We start from the raw sequence: 22,254 nt of genomic DNA, 5'->3' as shown, positions 1-22,254 counted from the left end.
CAATCTCATTTCAACCTCTGTGCCCAAAGCAGCTTTCAGTGGACGATTCCTGCACCCTAAGAAAGTTACACCAACTTCAAATACCTACACTAAACCACTGGTCTCTGATTAGGAATTCAACTGAATTAGTGTTATAATGAGCCCCAGAAAGCTGCCTGCAGGCATGGATTTATCTAACCAAGGCCACACTGTCTGGAGATTAGCAAACAAAGTATTTCCCCAGCCCCAGGGTGCCCCCATGACCGCGGTGGCTGAGGGCTGGCAGCACCAGAGGCTCCCAAAAGGAGCTGCCAGCAGGTGCTGAGGAGCCTGCTGCTCACTAAACCTCCTCCCAGGACACAATGCTTGCTCACAGGACCAATGTAAGCTGCTCTCTCAAGTGGCTGCTTCTGCTGTCCTCCCTGCCAAGGAAGTGGGTGGGAAGAAGACACAACACCGCCTTCTAAGACCACAGAGCAAACAAGGAGCTCCCCTTTGCTGAGCTAGAAGGCTTTAGGCTTTTCTTAAGGCTTTAGGAGCAATCCTGCTCTGATCAGCTTCAGCAGAAGCCATGGCAGAGGAGGTGCCTACAGCAGCACTAACACTGGTCTGGAGTAAAGCATGCAAGCAGAAAACAAAAAGAGATATACAAATCCAAAATTTGCATCTGTCCAGGAAACCTTCACACATAGCACCCACCACGGACAAGCTGTGAAGCTGTGGGCTGAGCAACTTCTCTCCACTTCAGCTCCTGCTTCACCTTCTCCAAGCACCTCCAGAACAAAACATAAACCTATCCTGAGGTGCATGAAATACAAGGCTGGTGGAACAATATCCACTTTACACCTGTGGGTAAGATCCCAAATGGCCTGGACAGGCCACCTGGCACCAGATATTTAGTTTGCATCATTTGCTATTCACAGATTTTGACTTCACAAAATCAAGTCCAGGCCAACATTTACTTAAAGCAACAGAAATTTCTCTTGATTCACACTTTTTTGAACAGGGAAGACTGTTAATGCAAAGCTGCCTTGGACAGAAAGAGAAGGCAGTGGCTCCTCTCCAAAACTCTGGAGGGAAAGGTCCAACAGCTAGCCCTGGCTAGGGGATAAAAGGGAAAACAGTGCAAAGCCACAGGGAAGTTGACACAGAAGCCCAACAAAGAGCTCTCCCAGGGACAGGGATGCTGACCTGGGACCTGCCAAGGTCTCACCTACAGCCAGGCCTTGGCCAGGCCACTTCCCAGTCGTGGACAGACCATTGGAGAATTTAACATCTCCAAATTCCCCCATAACAAACTTAAAAATTTAACATCACAAAGACAAGATTTTGGTTTCTCCAGAATCTCTAATTTCTGTGGCCTGCCACTGTTTGGGGGTAAATGTTAGCCCAGTGATACTTCTCTTACAGCAAATGAGGCTTCTCACCCCTTTTCAGTCCCAAATAGAGAGCCAGGTGTTCCAAAATACAAGTCAAAACACAGGAAAGGCTAAGAGAAAAACTAGAGAAGCAGGAATCCTGAATGGGTTTTGCCTAGAGGCAAGGGGCAAAAGCAGTGAGATGCAGTAACTTTAACTTAATTTTGTAAGATTAAAAAGAAATAGGTCATCCTGTCACTACAGAGATTGGGTGGGATTAGTTTAATATCCATTTGCCCAAGTAAAGGTCAAAACCACCTCCTCTGAACAACAGAGTTTTGAGGACTTGGCTATTAGCAAGCTAGTTTCTTAGATCATGTTTGTGTGCTTGTCTAGGAGGGTCTGAAGAAAAAGATAGATGCCATCCCAGAGAGTCCAGAACAAGGCAGTTTGCTGTGGCTCTGAGAGGCAGGTTTCCAAGCCACAGATTTAAATGTTAGGGCTGCATGGGCTTGTCTGGATTTGCAGAGTGAATCTGCCAAACATTTCAATGCATATATTTGTAACACAGCCCAAGATCTGCACACGATCCAACTGGAGGCTCCCACATTGTGCTTAAAGGATGGCACCAAGCAGCAGGTCTGTGCAGCATGCCATGAGGCCAAAGCTCCTCAAAGAGCAGTCCCTGGAGGAAATCCAATAACAGAGCATACCACAGCATCATACTTGCTGTGCTGTCTTAGCCCTTGGCCTACAGTGATTCATCTTTGCCTGCAACCTCTGACATTTTCCACCACCATTCATGCAGACACATTACCAGGATTCGGTCACAGACTAATACATCCAGCATGGATCAATCAGCACAGGCCAAACCCACCTAAGACATTATCCTGGACCACAGGAAAGGGAGCCCAGTCTAAAAGATGACAAAAAACTCAGAATAGCATCAGGAACAGCCTCAGGTGCAAAAATTGAAGAGTTTGTTTCCCTCTTAAATACTCTACCAGTCACTTTATGCTATAGCCTACACCTTTATTTTTGTCTGAAAGCAGCAATCCTTGGTCAACGTGAATATTCTTGAGCAGCTGTAGCAAATGTTAAGCTGGGTTTGAAGTCACCAGTTGTACGACTCTGCCCTGGTTCCACACTTTCTGTGGCTGCTTCTCTGCCCCAGGATCCCCCACAGCAGGGCTGGATCAGAACCTGTCCCAGAGCCAAACTCCCTCTCAGCAGGGCTGATCAGAACCTGCCCCGGAGCCAAACTCCCTCTCAGCAGGGCTGGATCAGAACCTGCCCCGGAGCCAAACTCCCTCTCAGCTGGGCTGGACCAGAACCCGCCCCGGAGCCAAACTCTCGCTGTCTGCAGTCCCCGCAGCTCCCCCGGCCTGAGCAGGCGCTCGGGCTGCATCAGCATCCGCGGCTTCAATGCCTGGAATTAGACTCTGCAGATTAGGCAACGTGCTGAGGCTTATCTCTGGGTCTAATCATTAATAAAGTTGCAACCTGGTGCATTTGCACCGCATTAGGTCTCGCTCAACACCACGGACTCCGGAGGTCATCTGCTTCCTCCGGCCGCCGCCAGGTTGAAGGCGGCGGGTCCGGCGGGTCCCGGCGGGTCCGGCGGGTCCGGCTGCCTCGGAGCGGCCACCAGCAGCAGCAGCAGCAGCAGCAGCAGCAATCCAATTAGGGGCACAATGGTCCCAGCCCGGAGAGGCTCCCGGGCCCCTCGGCCCTCCCGCCCCGGCGCCCTCTGCACAATGCCGGCTTTTGTCTCGGCCTCGCCATTGTTCGGGATTCTCTCGCATCCCTGGACACGGGATAAAGAGCCGTGCTCGGGGAGATGTTTATGAATGAGGTCTCAAAGCACAGGGGTGCAGCAACACAGGGCTTGACCATGGACAAAAAAGGTCATGGTTTCTAAAAGCCGCGTTGAAGAGAAATCTTTATAGATGTAATAGGCAATAGCCAGGAATGAAAAGTTACAGGCAAACAGAAAATAAGAAGTTCCAGTCCTTTCAAAGCCACTGAAAGTTTTGCCAGAGACCTCAGTGTCTCACAAAATATCTGCACTAAATAAATACCTAGCAGACCCCATTGCTTTCGGTCACAGTTTTGAAAAGATTTTGCATCGCATTGATTTCCAAAGCAGGAAAAATATTATTTTGATTTCATGTTTTCTGATTAAAAATGCAGCAGATAATGGCAGTAAACAGTAAAATATGGGCCAAAGAAACTAGGTGAAAAATATCACCTAATAAAAATCTAAATCATCCTTCTAGTGTCAGAGAAAATACTGTGTGATCTTGAGCTGGTATAATGAATATGCTACACTAAATTCATCAAGATGAAAGACCTATGCCTTTTTAAAACCTGTGAGTTACAAGGGTCTTCACAATTAACAACCTGCAAGACCAGGTCAGTTCTGCAGCGCAAATCTGTGAGAGTTCAGGCAAAGTTGAGCAAAACTTCTCAAACACCTTCAGCAGGACGGCTCCGTGAGTCTTGCTAAGAGCCAAAACCCACCTTCCCTCACCTCCAGGCCTACCAGGGACAAAGCCACCCTCAAACCCCATCCATCACAGGGGAAAGTGCCTCTTTGTGAGGCTCTGCTGAGCAGAGGAAGATAGTGATATTGTGAAACCTTACTGCACTTTAAAGAGTAGAGGCAGACACGTAATTGCATTCAATGAAACATCGTATGGTAATGAGCACAATGGAACAGACAAGTATAAATCTCCCATTCAGTAGAGTGTCACATGTATAAATCTATTTACCAAGCATTACTCTGTAGCTCCTACCATAATAAATCTTCAGGAGAATGGCTTGTGCACCACTAACAGAGCAGGAGTTTGGAAAAACAGGCAGGCTATTCTTCTGAAGGAGCACTGATAACCAGCCAACCTGTTTTTTAAAAAGATTGTATTAATTGTGCTCCACTTACTTGGTGTGTTTGTTTGGGTGCTTGGGAGGCTAAAGTCGATTTTTTTTTTAAACAAAAACATCAATACACATAGACTGTAGTACGAAGCTCAAGTACTAAGTCAAGTGGTACAAACCAAAAAAAGGGGTACTAAGAAAAAATCCAAAGTTAATGTCCACTCACTGAAAGAACCATAAAGGCTCTTTTGATTTTAGAAGATGTATCACACTGCAATTCATAGGATGATGGAAAAGATCCCTGAACACCATGGAGTGCAACCATTAACCCAGTACTGCCAAGTCCACCACTAAACCATGTCCCACAGTGCCACATCGACACATCTTTTAAATTCCTCCAGGGATGCTGCCTCCACCACTTCCCTGGGCAGCCTGTTCCAATGCCTGACAACCCTTTTGCTGAAGAAATTTCTCCTAATATCAAACTCAGCCTTTTCTAGTACAACTTGAGCTAATTTCTTCTTTTCCTCTTGCTTGTTATCTAGGAGAAGTGACCAGCCTTCACCTTGTTCCAACCTCCTTTCAGGTAGCTGTAGGGAGCAATAAGGAGCTGAGCCTCCTTTTCCCCAGGTCCCTCAACTACTCCTCATCAGACTAAGTGGTATTCTGGCCTAGTTTCTGCTCAATGTAAATGTTTTATGTAGGTTAATCCCAGATAAATAACTGTTTTCTTGCATTATCTAGATCTTCCACTACACATTATGGGATGTATTAGAAAGATTAAGCACTGCACAGTCAGCTGGAGCCTCCCTACAGGATGCTCCTGCCCCCAGCTCTGCAAGGATGCCACATCACGCACTGAAATAGCCCATGTATCTGCATGACTTGCCAAAACCTCTTGCTAATCACCTGAGGTTTCTATTTGTAGCCATGTGCAAACAGCTTCAGGAAAGCTTTTGTTCTGTGCTGAAGAGCTAAGGCTAAGCTGCATTCCAGAAGTAGCCAGATAAGGAAAAAGTCACATGCCAATATAGCATTTCATATACCAGAATCAGACAGAAATCACAGTCCAGTCACAAGGAAGAGGCAACTGCTTTAATGGCACTTGACTCAGTGATACACAGGTCTGAAGTGCAGCAATACACTGAACACAGTTTCACAAATGAAAGACATGAACCTGTTTGTCCATGTCTGGAGCAAGTCCAAAAGAGAGATACAGAAATGATCAGAGGGTTGAAACAGCTCTCCAAGAGGAAAAGCTCAGAGAGTCGGGTTTCTTTAGCCCGGAGAAGAAAAGGCTCCTGGGAGACCTCAGTGTGGCCTTCAGCACTTAAAGAGAGGTTATAAGATGGGGACAAAATCTTTATTAGGGCCTTTTTGGATACAACAGGGATAATGGTAGTGGTTATAAACTAAAAGAGGGTAGACTTAGATTAAATCTAAGAAAGGCATTTTTTACAATGAGGGTGGTAAAACACCGGCACAGGCTGCCCTGAGAGGTGGTGGATGCTCATCCCTAGAAACACTTAAGGTTAGCTTGGATGGAGCTTTAAGAAACATGATCAGGTTGTTGTCCCTGCTCATTGCAGGGGGGTTGGACTGGATGATCTGTAAAGGTCCCTTCCAACCCAGACTATTTTGTCATTCTATCAGACCAGAAATGCTGCTAATTCTAACAACCACATCATGAAGATCACCATCTCCACATCTAGAACTCTACAGACTCTTTGCTGGGATCTTCACTGGTCTCCATGAAGAAGCAGTGAGATTTGGAAGCGGTTTTTCAGGTTAGGGATGTGAAAGCACTGTGTGAAATGTCTGCTTGCATATGCTTATCCTACAGCTAAGGAGGGACTTATCCCTTTAGACCTGTCTTTACAGCATGTGTCACCAAACACTAAATTCACACCCAAAATATGTACAAAATTTACCTACAATCCCCACGGTGCTCATGTTGCAGAATATCCCACTACATAAATCTGTAGAAATAATGCAGACATTCTGGGATGAACATCTGAGAAAGCTGCTGAGGAAAGCTCTGTGTGTGCCCACTGCAGTGTCTGATGCCACCTACTCTGCAAGGAGTTTTTCACAAGCATCACTCTCGCTGCCCTTTGACATCGGCAATTATCTGCTCCCAATCCTTCTGACCTCACATTCCTTACCCACCTGCAACTCCCACGTAAAGATAACAGAAGTTTGCATTCACATTAACTAAGTCTCTTTGTTCTGGGCAAGGAAACAATATTCATAAAGCCCAATCTGATTTCACTCCAGTAGAGGATTAATTTCAATCTCTGCTGCTGTAGAACAAAACTGCAAGCACGAAATTATCATCAAGTGATTACAATGCTTTACACTTTACAAAGGACTCTCGGAGGTTTGCAAAAAACCCCAACCTTTTTTCTGGAATGAATCTGCAGTAAATTTCTGAGCATGCCTCAGACACACTTAGGAAGCCTACCGAGTCCTGCAGATAAGGCCCAGGACTGAGGGTCAGCAGATGAAAGCTCTGCTGCATGCTCTTTGCATATTTAGGCTAGTCAACTTCCAAACTGTAAAAAAGGGGAATAATGCTTCTTCTCAGGCTTATAAATATGCTATGAGGCCAAACTCATTAGCGTTTACAAAGCACTCCTAGACTCCTTGTCTGGAAGGAGTTATACAAACATAAAGTATTATTCATGCTGTTCTAAGGCAGAAAAGTAGGTATTACTGCAAATCCAGCAGTAGCTCTTCATGCACCATTAAGGTTTACTACACTGTCTTAATCTAATCATCAGCACTTCAGAGCCCAGATCTGTCATTCGAAACATCCAGATCAGAATTCATCACTGAATAACCAACTGGGTCAACGATATACAGCACAGGACACACACACCCCTCTTTAACCCACATCACTCATCTACAACTGAACCATTTGTATTTTCAAAACCTCAACATTATTTGCCTCCCTGCCATATTGCATTATATCTACTCAGGATTTTAACAAGTTCAAAACTCAGATTCTAGATCTGTTGGCACATTTTTAAAAAGCTGATATGGGAAGGAGTGCAAAGTTCAGGTCCACACCTCTTCCAGCATTTATCAAGGAAACTGGTTCCTTCAGGCAACTTTTTCTGCCCATTATTATTCTGAGATCTCCTTTGCTTGTAATTCTGAAAATGTATTCATAACTAGTGGTACACTTGCTTTTGACTTGCTGATCAAAATACAATCTTTATAGCTCCAGGCACCATCATCAATGCTGAGCTGGAGGGAGTTCAATCCAGTTCAACAAAATCAGCTGTTAAAAATAACAGCTAGCTCCCAAACCATATCTTTGCAGTGATTTACTCCATCCCCTCGTTCAGCTGCTGCCACATCCCTTTGTGGTGGTCTCCAACCCCATCTCAAGTTAGGCAGGCAGCTCTTGCTGCCCACTCCTCACACACTGAGATCATCTTCCCCTCTCAGCACAGCACAAGGGCTGCATTAGAGCTTCATCTGGGCTTGATGAAAGTTCTGCCCCCAACTGCCTTCTTGCTCCCTACCCTCCCACAGCAGCTCCAGGAAGTCAGCACCTCCATGGCTCCCCATGCCAGGACACATGCAGCCCAGCCCTTCCCTCCAGCTCTACAGATGTTGTTTTCAACAGAAGAAGCCTGTCCCTTTGTGCATGACACAGTTTTGGTTTAAATTCACACATGAAATCTCTCCTGCAAAAAAAAAGATTAAATTCAAATATGGCCAGCCTTGAACATAACAGAGTCAGGGAGTTTTACTCTTTATACAGCATTCCTTTTACAGGGGCAGTTCCAAGGCTGTCCCAGAATTTTTATCTTTCCTTCACTTTATGCTGCCAACTAGAAGAAAAATTTAAAAAGGACAGCCCCGTAATTTTTATCCAAATAAGGCAGAATGAAGCACAGGAGAGCAGACCTTCCATTGAAAACCTTCTCTGTCCAACCTGGACAAGATGAAAACAAGAAGAAAATAAAAATAGAGGCCTTTCCAACAACTGCATCAGCTGCTGCTTACATGATCCATTCCTCGTCTTGCAGGTCTCTGAGCAAACTTGTCTCCAGAGCTGTGGGACCAGAAAACTTGTTTGACCTATGCTCCTATGGACAGAGGGCATTTACAGCTCTGGAGAGATGCTTTCTCAAGAACACAGCCCCATGGGCAAGAAAATCAGCTAGTCACCTCAGCCACTTCAAGAATGAAGCCTGCATCACTCTCAGAATGCTTAATACTCTGAAAATGCTGAGCACCTGTGCTTTGAACAGCAGATGCCCTTCAACATCCCTGGTGCACCCACAAAGACAAACATGCTCTGGATCACTTGCCACTGTGAGAGCTCTGGACCTGCTGCCACAGAGCCAAAGCAGGACTGTGACCTGCACATGCCACCCCTACCAACACTCCTGCCCTGGGCTCTCACTTGTGTTAGGCAGCAGATGCTACTGAGCTACAAAATGCTCCCTTATTTCTTGGGGAAAAAAAACCAAATAACACAACAGCAAAACACATAGAAAGTGGATAAAAACATAACTTTGCTTTTAAGCACAGATTAAACAACACTGATGTTTAGAGGGCTGTGTTTTTAAAGAACGAATTTCCAGAGGAAGTTAATTATGTTCCTAGGGTTAACAAAAGGATTTGTGTGATCCAGTTTCTCTTCCTTATTATGCTGCAAGTGAGGGATGTGACTGAGTACAACACTTCACTTAACCCCATAGGATCTACACCCATCATTTTGAAAATTAGGGAGCATTCATTTGGAATGATCCTTTCTTTTCCCCTCTCTGCTGTTTAGCTTTACACAGAGAAAATAATTAGTGTATAAGGCAAACAACAAACAGGAATAAAATTAGTCCTTTCAAACTGAGATGTTGCTTAACTTAACTAATTGAAAAGAGGGAAAGCAAAATTGTGTGGCTAGCAGCAAAGTCATAAAGTGTCACTTTTCTGAGGTTCGTACCCCAGTAATCATCTTTTATACAAAGAACAATGACTCATAAATCTGGTTTTTCATAAAAATTTTGCACAAAAAAGTCTGAAATAAAAGATGTCCCCTCCCCTTTTTTTCTTGGTCAACTAGAAGCTGAAGCATGGTCTTTATGAGCTGTGGGAGTGGAAAGTCATTAAGGCTTCAATTCCAAATGAAAATTAAGGCTTTTAACTTCCCATACTACTCATACTGACAACCTTTCATACATAATTGCCTAGGAAGAGTTACTGTGGTCTTGTCACCCTCCTAAGGTGTCAGTGATACGCTGACAAATAGATCCTCCCTCCCAATTCCACCACGCAAATGGAAATAAAAGCCCATGTGGTTAAGAAACTCTGAGTTCACACCCAAGAATGACTTTGATGACTTTTCTGTCAGGACTCATTAGGAGTTACCAAATTACCAGCATCAGAAATAAAGCAATCAAGGGATCAGGTAAGAATTTAACTGGAAAGAGGAAGAGTGCCTTCAGCAATTCCAGCAAAGACACCACTGCTTTGCAGTGACATGGGGAGCAACCTGACAAGCAGGACCCTTCTGCTTCACAGCTGTGATTCTTCACTTCAGTCAAAACTGTACTAGGCTGACAGATAAACATCTTAAATACACACACATAGCGTGATATTCAGCTGGGCAACCTAGATGGGATGAGCTGAAATAACAAATAACAAATGCTGTGTCCACTCTGAAAGATATCAAGGTAACCTGTCACCGTGACAGCAGCAGCAGCAGCAGCATCTTTCTGCACTTGTCTGTCTTTGTGGAGAGGCAAACCCTGCTTTTTATGTAATTTTGCTCATCTTCTCATTTGAGAGAATTATTATTTGACAAGTTTCTGTTTTTTTATGGTGGTGAGAGACTGACCACACTTCATCATCCTGTGGTTCCAAGAACTATATACAATACAGAGGGAAGCAACCCAACATGTGAAGTGCTTTTATCCCAGTAAAATTGAAACAAGGACTGAAAAAAAAAAGGATTTGAAGCAACTCCAAAACTGGGAATTAGAAATGTGTGGAGTTACTCTAAAGATGTCTCTTTCCTTGCTGGTTCAGTATAACTCAAAACCTATTTGTTATCACTGGTATCATAGCAATGGTCAGAGGCCCCATTTGAGGTAAGGGTCTAATTCTGTTGAGCACCACAATAAACTTGGAGAAGACAAAGGAAATATATTATCCTGGTTGTACAAAAGGAGAACCACAAATCACATAAGTTAGCTAAAAGACTACACCAGAAAGCCACGTAACAATGAGACAGCACTCCAAACCTGAGTCCCAGCTCAGTGCTCTAACTTGCAGAACCATCCACCCTTTTGTTATTTTAAAGCTTACATCTAAAACAATAGAGTCTTAACTGATGTCATAAAAAGAGGACTGCATTTTGTCACAAGAGGTCAGGAGACAAGCACGGGAGAGACTTTCAACTTAATTGCTCAGAATCCAGGAGGCAAACAGCTGCACCAAAACTCGAAAAGAACGACTTTCAGAAGATGGTTGAACATGGTTGAACACAGTCACACAAGTGCAGCTACACCCACATGGCCTGGAGGACAGAGCTGCAGAAAACATTATTGCTCCTGAGGTGGAAACTGCAGCCACTCCAGAAGAGAAGATCCCCACAAACAAGGCATATACTATCATGCTTCAAGACATCAAGGAGCAGTAAACACATAGGCTTTAAAAATTCATTCCTATTTTTAAAAGGTGTTAAAAGGATGGAAAAGGAAAACCCTGTAAATGTTAGCAGAACTGAAAGATGGCAAGGCTGCTGCACTGACTGAAATACTCAGCTGGTTTGTAGCCTCAAAAATAAGCATCACAGAGAAATGAATGAATAACTGAAATAAAGCAAGCAGTGCAGAGGTATTTGTAACAGCAAAGGACACTTGTATCAGCAGTTTGACCAGGAGTGAATGATTGACTCGCTCCCATGCTGGGTTTCAGCTGCAATCAGGAAAATGAACAAGGGAACATTTTATCAGTTTTTCACAATGTGCCATCCCGGTGCAATGCATGAACCGCTGGTGAAGATCGTATAACCTGTAACTATGTATCACATTCAACAGCAAACAAGCTTTTAACTCAGTGGAAAGGGATTAAAAGCTCTGTAGATCCAAAGCGTAGATCAAAGTTATATTCAGCTGCTGGGAAATAGATAAATACGAGACTGCAAATCCCAGGAAGGGAGATAAGAAAAGGAAACCAAGAAGACAAAAGAATACTGTGCATCACAATAGCCCTTTAAGATTGTACATTAAAATAAGATTTTCTTAACACCTTTGTTATGAGCTGGAAAAGATTCAGCAACAACCAAAATTAGTTATTTTAATTACTGATACTCTGTTAGCATCTGATGATGTTACTCTGGCACAAAACAGTAGATTGTCCTGGAACCTATTCTATTAGATCCTACTAAAAAGAAAAATGCAGGGGGGGAATCAGTGAAAACATCAACATGAAAATAGCAAATTCCTGCATGTATACAACCAGCAGTAGTCCTCTGGCAACACAGAAGTCAAGCAGAACATTGCCTAAACAGGACAGATTAGTTCCCTTGTTGGAGATTAAAGACACTCTGGACTTCCTTTGATAAAAAAACCCAAAGCAAGTGTAAAGAGTCCAAGTCTCAATTTCATTCAAGTCTAACAGTGTCCCACCGTAACTTCACTGGCCACTGAGATGTACCACAGCACTGAACAGTCCATGGCCTCATAAAAAGTCACAGCCAGGAGCAAAGTGTCACAGAAGTGGCATTTAAAGGACAAGGCATTATCAATAACTGTCATAGAGTGAGAGAAATGTACCTTAGCAAGTAAAAAACTGCAGATGAAAGATAGATGCCAGTCCTCCAGAGACTGCTTAGCACTTAATCAAAAGTCAGAAACCAGGAATCTTGCATGTGTGATGCACAGCAACCTGTCTTCAGATGATCCAGAGATGATGGAAGACGTGGGAAAGAACAAACAAAATCTAGTCAGTCCCACTAGATCAGAGAGTGACAGCAAGCCTCTTCCTGCTATTTCCATAGAAATATTACACTTTGGGGACTGGAAATGCTGCCTTTTCTCTTCTTTTCTAAAACAATGGTTTGGTTTTGCTGCTCTGCTTTGAGTAGCCCTTTTGTCTGCTCCTTTCCTCTTCATGTATCTTCTACAGCACAAGGACAGAGAGGCAGCTGCTCTGCAGCCTTCCCTGCAGCACACCGGGGGACTCTCATTGTCCTGGGAATGCTGGGACAGGTCAGACACAGCCATCAAACCCCCAGGCATAGTCAGCCCTAGAGATGGTTTGATCTTACTGTCCTGGAGATGGCTCGAAAGAGCAGCTAAGTATCTCCTACTGCTTCCCAGCCTGGGTCCTACTCCATCCATCTGCTCCACACCCTTCATCTCTCACCTCGCACAGACATTCCAATGCAGCTGACCTTCCTGAACATGAATGAAACCCCAGCAGCAGAGGAGTTTGGGCTGAAATGGGGGCAAAGGCAGCAGCATGCAGTCCTGAGTGTCACTGCACAGAGCTCGGGGATGGAGCAAAGTCTGAAGGGCTTTTCAGAGCACTCCAGCTTTGATTGAACTAATTCTGCCAGCGAGCCGGCGTTGACACAACCGCAGCAGACAGCTAGCGTGTCACCCTGCGACTGCAGCGTGCAGCTGGCCACAGCCCCGCTGCCACAAGCCCGACACTCACCCACCGTGCTCCCTCTGCTGCAGACAGCCCTCCCACCACAGCCACCCCGGGCAAACAGGAGACATCCCGTCCTACCAGCCTGCAGGAGAGCCCGAGCAGACAATGAGATAACTCACATCAGATTTAGGATTGCTTCAATCTCACGGCAAGATCCGTGAAGTCTCAAAGCCAGTCAAAACTAACCTGTGATCTACTTCTCAAGGACTTTAGGTCACAAAGACCCTCTACAGAAGAGGCTCTGAGCAAGGTGAATGCTTGGCACCATCACCTTGGAGACATAAGTCAGAACAAGCAATGAGTTCCCTGAGAGAAGCAAAATATCAAGGCAAGAAACAATTTAAGGGAAGGAAGACTATACATACCCGTATGTACAGGGGCTAAAGTAACCTGGCATAAATGGTCTTGACCCAGACATGAGTCACTAGAAAAGTGTTCAAAATAACCTGCCCAGCAGCCTTCAATTGCCATGGTGATAAATGCTTCCTAATGCCTAAGAGCAGCTGAGTCCTGAACCCCATGCACCTTGTTCACGAACAAAAGCTTTCATTATACTGAAAAAAAAAAAAAAATCACGACCAAATTGTGGCCATTTAAAGCCCTCCTCAGATCAAGGGCCGATTTACACACCCTGGTTTCAATGGGGAGTACTGTGCTCACATCACTGCTAATTCAGAAGATGGAGCTGGCTTGCTTTTTGCTTCACAACTCAGTAGGCAAGGGGAAGATAGATTCTCTGAGACAGTGTTACTTTTTCTGCCAGGAGTTATCTATTTGCAGAAGTGGGTCAACTTTCTCTTGGTGGACATGTTCGTGCGCGAGTGCCTAGCAGCGCTGCCTGCGCCGCTCTGCCCGCGCCGCGCGCACAGGAACCTCTGCACATAACTATTTATGGCAGCCAAGTGTTTCATGAATTGCAGCAAGTTAACCACAAGGGGATGATGACATTTGGCGACAGGGCAGGATGAATTCTGGCTGGCAGACAAAAAGTCAGGTTAAAAATACAGAATGCAGAAGCAAACCCAGCCAGTTGCAGCTAATTCGCAGGAAAACTGGATGTGCAGCCTCCAAACCTCCCCTGTTCCAGGCAAGCAGTGCAGTGTGCTTTGCAGTGGGATGCATTAAGGCCTGTGTGTGAGTGTGGAAAGAACATCAGTCTTCTGGGTTCAAGCTTTTTAGCTGAATTTTAAATGGGCTTAGATGTTTCTCATTAGCCACACTCCACACCTGATGTATACCAGATGTTTTTGCCCGTTTAAGCACCTCACCCCATCTCACCTACCATCAGCTGTTGTCCATTTTTCTGTTCCCAGAGCATCTCCAAAGGGCAGCCCCAGTACAGAAGGATGCTGCAAGGGCAGTCTGGAGGGACAATGTCAGCAGACCCTGCCATGGAAATGTCTGTGCGAGATGCAAGCAAGGCCACGGCCCTGCTGTGGTGCGGATAAAAAGCCCAATGCCTCCCAGGGCAGACCCCCAGCATCCCCAAGGTTGCATGGATGCAGGCACCCTTGTCCCCACCAAGTATTAACCCTTCAGCTTTCAGATGCAATGCTTCTGTCAGTGTTTTATTCATGCCTCTCCTCTCCACACAAACATGAGGTGTAACACCTGCCAGGGCTGCATTTTGGGTTCCCATGCCTGCCACTTCATTAGATCACCATTTAATTTGATCCTCAGCTTTATTTGATGAAATGTCTCCAGAGGACCAAATAATTTACATGTAACCAACACAGTCTACTTCTCTTATTCTGACTGCTTTCAATGAGAGTAAGTGGATAATTCCATCAAAGGCCCATAGAAAATTGTCTTTTAATCAATACAAGTTTTTTTCCTTCAACAGGACAGCTGAGAATAAGATATCTCTATATAATACGCAGGAGGAAAACAAAATTAGAACACATTACCATGGAGAATATATTTCCAGATATGGCCCAATTTTAATTTAAGCATCCTGAGCCTTGTTTTCAGGGACACCAGCTACCCTGAAGTTTGGGAGCCAAGCAGGCTGGCACACAGGGATTGCCCCAGCAAGAAGGCAGGAGTGGACAATGACAAAGATGCCTCAAATGAAGGACTCGATGGAAGTCCTTTGAATGAGTGGCCAATGACTACTAGCTACAAGAAACTCAAGCTGTTCCCTTCATATCTGAGACCTCAGCACTGATAAGCCAAATAGTGAGCACATCGAACTCACAGCAGAGATGGAAACAGGTGTTGTTGTAAGAGGTCTCACATGTATCTAGCATACCCCCCCAGAGCTGATTTCCTGTCTTAATCACAAGGAGTCTGTATGTAACAGCCTACAGTACCAAAAATACCAACACATTAACAACAGCAGTGTTAAAAAAAACCCAAACATTAAAGTCGTTTTCATAGGATGAAAAGTGCTCTTGATAGAAGAAAGAAAATAATTGGTCAAGTAACCAAACCTGTGCTTAAGCTTGGCAGGAGCCACTGAGCTCTAAGAGGTCCCCAGAACAGAGAACAGGACTTTCTCTGACCTGGCCTACCCACACAGTGAGGGACTGTAAAGGGGTGATATCTGAATGCTGCTGAGAAAGGCAATTTCCTCTCTTTCACCAGAGCTAGGACAGGAGCACTGCAAAAGTGGACAATGGTCACCACAAGACCTGGAACAGGGCTGATCTCATCTGGTTTTAGATGGCTGCATATGAATGAGCTGACCAGGCATCAGCAGAGGGAAAGAGCACAAGCAGCATACAGTTCTGGTCTCTTTGATGCAGACATAGTTCACATAAATCATCACACCAAAGTGCCTCTCTCCACGTGGCGGACCAAGGATGTCCAAGGGAACGCAGATGTTAATGCCTGTATTGGAGATATCTCAAATTAAATGGGATGAACCTCATCTTTCGCTTCTGCCCCTGCATATTCTCGTCTCAAAGGCCTCATTAACATGCCATCATAAATAATAAATATATTGATTATTAATACACCAATAAAACAAAGTCTTTTGGCCTTAAGGGTGTGCAAAGAAGGGCAGCTGCATTACCAATCAATACCAACCCACAGAGAACAGCCATTTCTCTCTGCCACCATTTTAACTGCAATATATTGTACCCTCTAGGTAAATATGTGGACATCTACAAGTGGGAATCAATACAACTCGAGATCTTCCCACCCCCTCACCCAGAGAGAGAGCATTTCACTGGAGAAGACAGCAATAAGAGGCCATAGATTAATATTTCTGCTACTACAGGCTCTCTGTTATACCCACAGCTTCTTTCTGGGCCTCCCTGACCACTTTTTAATTGTTGATGTTTTCGATAATTTACAAAAACAAAACATCGAAATTAACACTTCACCCAACTGGAATAAAGTCAGAGACACTGGAAACCACCCAGTCCATTTTGGGAACCTAGAGCAAACAGTTTCAGTGGAAGGTGAAGTTCTGATGACAACTGCACTTGATGGCTGTGAAATAAAACCAAAGCCCGAATGCTTTGCCTGTGTGCACAGGATTTTGTCCCTGGCACATTGCTAGTTGAGTCTGTATGCCTCCAGGCTCGAAGATGGATGACAGTTGTCCCAGTGAGATCTAGATAAGGCTAAAACCAGTGGAAGCCCTTGCCCTGGCCTCAGGGAACTCTGAGTCACTCCTCCCAATGTTCCCACATACCTCACAGTCCAGGAGTGTATCCTGTGGGAATAAACCTGAGGGGTTTCTCTTCCCCCAGGTCATGTTAATATCAGTATCACTAAATGTGCCTGACTTTTTTTTTTTAATTCTCTTTTTCAAACCTAATTCCATTAGGAGCCAAGCAGCTGCTTCAACAGAGCTGTCTAAAGCTGGATGGGCAGAAAGATTGTGTGTACACACAGAGATCCACAGCATGCATAAAAAGGAAAGGCAAAGCACTCACAAGCACATACAGTGACTGTGCCTCAATTTCTGCCCTAGATCTGGGTAGGTTTAGAACTGTGACACATCCTTACAGAGGCAGCTGGCCAGTTTCCATCACAGTTTGGGGTGCCCCTGCCCCACAGCCCAGGTCCATGTGCACACAGAGACTGACCATACCTCTCACTTTTCCAACAAGCAGGATTACATGTCTTCTAGTATTAGCCATTCTCACACTACGTTATAATTATTATCTTATCTTCCATGAGCAAATAATTAATCATCAGCTTCTGAAAGACAACTTGCAGAAATAAACAGACTTCAGAAAAGTGAAGCAAAGGTAGACCAGCAGCTGGGTTGGGGGTGTTTTCTACACTTACACCATTTATTCTGAATTCACCTTACAAATCTAGAGTTCATCACCTCACACTGGGGTGGGTCACTGGGGCCAATAAATCAAGCCCAGGTTCAACAACTCACTTCCAAGGATCACTGAACAGAAAATGAGAAACATTTAACCCACCTTCGCTCACTAAGATTCTACTAAAAATCTACCTTCCTGCAAGTGTTTCAACAGCTACCATACTCCTGACTCCTTTAGAAAAGCACGTAACAAGTGAAGCTCAACGGATACCATTAGCAGGGGCAGTAGAGTTCTGCATTTTCCAGCTCCCAATTTCAGGACTTTTCAGCTTTTCCATAAGCAAAAAAAGTCTAGCAAGCAGCTCAGAAGTAGCAAACTTGCTCCCACCAGTTGTCCAAAGCTTCTGCTGAGTTCTTACTACAGATGCTAAATTCTGCACTGCATCCCTTCCAGCCACCTCCTCTCCCTAAGAAGGAACACAGGGCTGTTCATTTCAGTATCAGCTGAGCTGGCCGGGCAGTCCCTGTTTCACCCTCTGGTTAGTTCTCCAGTGCTTTAAAGACATGCAACAACAGTAAACCAGACTCAAACTTACAACCAAAAAATGAAAGGCCACGCATTCTCTTTCCTCTGCCTTCCTTCTGTTTTATTCCTGAGGAAAATAAAACTCACCAGGAGGGCAGCACAAAAAGGCTGAGACCTCGGCTGCACACAGGAAGGCAGGGACAGAAGCAGGGACAGGAGCAGGGACAGGAGCAGGAGACAGGGCAGGCTGCTCGCTCGCTGCGGGGCTGCTCCGTGACAGCTCCGCCGCCCACCTGACTCACTGCAGTGGTTTTTCATGTTCACCTGCTCCTGCCCTGCTCCTCGACACCGTCACAGGCTTAACAGAATTGTTGCTCGGTCCCAGGCAAACACCCCTCCCAGACTTCTTGCTGTCAGTCAAAAGCAGGGGCCTGATAAGCCCTTCATTTGCATATGTATTGAGAGGCATTTCCAAAGGCACAGTCAGGGAAATGGCCCTGCTGAATACCGATGCTATCTGAGAATGACAACTATTCAAGTCATTTTACAGCTTCACTACCTAAGTGGAGAGATCAGGCTTGTCTACATCTCTACAAGGATTATTTGCTTTAAAAGTGCTGATCATCTCCGTTGCACCCTCGGAAATGAAGCCGCACTGGTTCACAGGAAAGAGCTTCGATTCTTCCCACCGAGACCACCTTCCACAGGCACCCCAGGACCAGAAGTCACCAAAACCTAAAGGTCACGGCTGAAACGCTCGAGGCCATGCCCATCCTTCCCACAGAGGAAATGCGAAGGGGTGTGCAGAGGCAGGCATGGAAGTACTGCGTGCAGATGGCCACCCTCCTTTTCCTACCCTTACCATACGGTAGGACATGAGACTCGGCTCTCGGTGCCCTCCGAAAGACGCTGCTGGGCACAGTCCCACACACAGCGCCATGAGGAGCGAGCTCTGAGAGCAGAGGCTTCCCTCTTTGTGCTGACAGGGGCGACTTGGAATCCCAGGTGAAGCATCCCACTGTGCTGCCACCCCGGATTGAAGGGACAGCTCTAAGGCACTGGTTATGTTTTGTGTACTCAAGAGCCCTGAGATAACAGATGAGATAACAGAATTCAACTGGCTTTGTCCCGTTCAGCTACCAACACCTAAAGGGACACGGTCTGAGGTTCACAAACCAGAACGGTGAAGCCTTTCTGCTCCCTAACAGTAACAGCACATTCAATACCTGTCATGTGCTCTTCAAGCCTCTGTGGAGAGCAATGCTTTATGAAAATAAAGTCAAGTCACGTCAAGAGCAGAAGCTATCTGCAGATTTACAAAGCAGATACTTCTGATTTACACAGCTCTACGAGAGAGAGATTAAAAAATTCCACACCAAACATTTAAAGATATTTGCTGTACCATGCACCATCTGGTGACTGGATCACCCTTGAAACCAACAATCCCTGACTGCTGGGCAAGGTGGCCAGAACATCTCCAGCTGTGAGTAGACACACACAGGACTGCAAACAGCACATTCATGGATGGACACTTGTGAAACGACTGGATCAGTCCTTCATGCCCTCAGGTCTCTTGGGACATAAAGACTTGCCACAAATCACCAAAAAGAAAAGAACACCAGAAGCTCTGGGAGCTGAAAGCATGTTTATCTGGTAAGCACATCCATGCTGACATCAATCAGAGCCAACCTCTGGGGCTCCATCCCCCTCTGTGTGCTTAGAGGTGGGAAAAGGACACCCCACAAAGAAAATAGCCCTCTCTGCTGGGAAAAGAGGATTAAGAACATTAAAAGTAGTCTTATATATAAGAAGTTTTTAGTTTGCTGCCTGGTCTGATTCCTACTGAATCCTCTTGACCACACATTCTAAAAGTCATGTATTTGGTCTTGTTGGTTTTAAAAGATTTTTTTTTTTTAAATCTCAATTTAAAGATATTTCAATGTTATGTTAATGCCTGATCACTATTAGACAACAACAGGAGAAACTTTGCTTGGATATGAACTGCCAGAGGAGGCTTGGCACGATTTCGTTGTGGAGCTTGTTTCTAACTTCAGTGACTAGCCTGAACAAAATCGTGAGTACAGCGTCCCTTCGAGTGCAATCCCTTCTCTACAAACAAAACTCCTCTTTCTGAAGTGGAGACAGGGGAAAGCCGAGTTGCCCCTCTCCAAAGCTGCTGAGCACTCCACAGCCAGCCTGCCCTGAGAGCCTGTGGAGTTAACAGGTGATGCTCTGTGGGACAAACCCGAACTTTCATCAGATGCTTCCAAAATCTCATCCCATCTTGATCAATCTTATCAAACTAGCACACAAACAAGCCAAACATAAACCAAAATATTTAGAGGGGGAGAGAAAGAGGAGGAAGAGTGGGAACACAATCAGTGTTTATTTAACCCTGAAAACTCAGGCTGATTTTTGTCAAAATAGAAACCCAAAACAAACAAACAAAACCAAACACCAACCCTGCTGGAGATAAAAGAGGCTCCAACCCTCAGCCCAGGACATCGATAACGCAGTTAACGCGCTGATAACACACACCCCGCACACAGCTGCCCCTCCCGGATCCCGGGGCTGCTCTGCCAAAGAGGTCACAAGGACGGGCAGGGCTGGGAATGGCCAGGACCCCCCTCCCCGGGGTCCCTCACCCCACCGCCACGGGGGACCGGGGCTGGCGGCGCGGGGCGGGCAGGGCTCACCATTGAGGCCGTTGGGGATGCTCCGGTGGTGAAGGGGCGCGGACAGGTCATCCATAGACCTCCGCATGGCCCCGGCCTTGCTGTCGCCGGCCTTGTGGTGGTGAAGGTGGTGGTGATGGTGGTCGGGGCTGCCCGCGCTGCCCGTGCTGGAGGTGCTGCTCCCGTCCCCCACGTCCCTGGTGGCCGAGCCGCCGTTGAGGTTGGTCAGGCTGGCCTGACTGTCGATGGAGCTCCGCGAGCCGGCCCCGCTCCGCTCCTCGTCCAGCATCAGCACCATCTCCTTCAGCTCCACGTTCTCCCGCAGGAGGGTCTCCTGCCTCGCCTCCAGGTCCTTCAGCTTCTGCTGGTACATGCCCACCTCCTTCCACATCACGCTGGCCGTGTGCCTCCCGAAGCGCTGCCATTCCCTTGACAGCTTCTTGCCTTTTTGCCGGTCGTCGTCCAAGAAGCAGCAGAGCTCCCGCAGCTCCTGGTTGTCGTCCTGCAACTTCTGGTTCACCTCCTTCAGCCCGCGGATCTCGTGCAGGTGGAGCTGCAGCCGCCGGTTCACGTCTTTCATCAAGTTGCCGTGTTCCACCATTAAGTTCATCTTTTCATTCTCCACTTTCCTCAGTCTTTTCACCAGCTCTTCCTTGCTCCATCTCAGCATCTCCTCTTCCGAAATTTTGCTCAGGTCTTCTTTAGACCCTTCCATGGAATTTTTTGCCATCATCTGTGCCTAGGCTGCGTTTGCTCTCACAGGATAACAAATGGTTCGGGTTATTCGGATGATTTTGTTCGCCTGATTTCCTATAACTAAAAATCACTGCAGCATCTCGGGGAAGAAATATTATAGTTCTCCGTTGAGCGTTGGACAAGGAAGAAGAACAACGCCGGACTGGAAATTCTGCTCCCCCATAGACCCCATAATAATAATAATTAAAAAAAGAAAATCAAACCAAAGGGGGAGGGGGGTGGGAATTAAATAAAAAAAGGCGCCCCCCCTGCCCCGGAGGCTCGGGGCGACAGGGAGCCGGGAGCCAAGCGCTGCACTCCCCGAGCGAAGCCTCCGCAGGGATCGGCCAACTTACCCCGGGCAAAACAACTACGCGGCGGCCGCCCCCCCGTTCCCGGGCGCTCCGTCCACTTGTCCTCCCGCCCGCCCGCCGCCCGCCGCTGCCCGCCGGGGGACCGCGCACCGCCGCGGCCGCCGCGCTCCGCCGGTGAGCGTCCGCAGCCCCGGGGCGCCGTGGGGCCGAGCCCGGCGCGGTGGCGGCCGATGCCGGTGCGGCGCTGCCGAGGAGCGGTGGGGGAGCCGGCGCCTTCCCGGAATGGCTCAGCCCTCGGGAGGGAGGGAGCGAGAGAGCGAGGGAGGAGGGGGCGGCAGCGCCGCGGCTTGGTCCCACCTCCTGCCGGGCAGGGCGGCGCGGCCCTGCCCCAGCGAGCCGAGCGGCGGGGAGGGAGAGTCGGCTGCCGGCGGCGGAGCCGAGCCGTGCCGAGCCGCGCCGAGCCGCGCTGAGCCGCCCCTTGGCTGCCGGGCTGGGCGCTGGCCGGGCCCGGTGCGCCGCGCCCGCCGCCGGCTCGGGTTACGGAGCCGCGGCCGCCGCAGCCAATGCGGGCCCGCCTGGCGCCTTCGAACGGCAGGTACAAAGGGACGGGGCCGCTCCCTCCCTCCGCCCGCCCTCCGCCCGCCCCGCCGTGCCCTGCCGTGCCCTGCCCGCCCCGGCCGTGCTGCCTCACCGCTGCCCCCCCGGGGCTTTCACCCCGCTTTTTGCCCCCCCCCCCCTTTTTTTTTTTTTTCAGATGGGTTTCCTCGTTTTTTCCTAAAGAAAAGGTACCGGAGAGAGCACCATCCCGGGAAAGGGTGGGGTTGGACAGGCAGGAAAACGCGCCTGCCGGGCGTCCCGGGGAAGCGGCGCCGAAATGGCC

At 47.1% G+C, this 22,254-nt stretch overlaps 1 protein-coding gene across 3 annotated transcripts in view; it reads right to left on the bottom strand.

Moving 5' to 3' along the window:
* The window catches only part of CCDC85C (coiled-coil domain containing 85C), a 110,202-nt gene extending 88,760 nt beyond the window's left edge, over positions 1 to 21,442 (bottom strand). For all 3 annotated transcript variants that reach the window (XM_084208574.1, XM_084208576.1, XM_084208575.1), the window contains exon 1: positions 20,347 to 21,442. In XM_084208574.1, coding sequence (XP_084064700.1) covers positions 20,347 to 21,058 — 712 coding nt within the window. In that variant the 5' untranslated portion in view covers positions 21,059 to 21,442. The remainder of the gene's footprint in view (positions 1 to 20,346) is intronic.
* Positions 21,443 to 22,254: the final 812 nt, after the last annotated feature.

This window comes from Fringilla coelebs (genome assembly GCF_963513975.1).
Source record: "Fringilla coelebs genome assembly, chromosome: 6".
Lineage (NCBI taxonomy): Eukaryota > Metazoa > Chordata > Aves > Passeriformes > Fringillidae > Fringilla > Fringilla coelebs.
The sequence above is the reverse complement of the archived record's forward strand: the minus strand, read 5'-3'. Positions and strand labels throughout refer to the sequence as shown.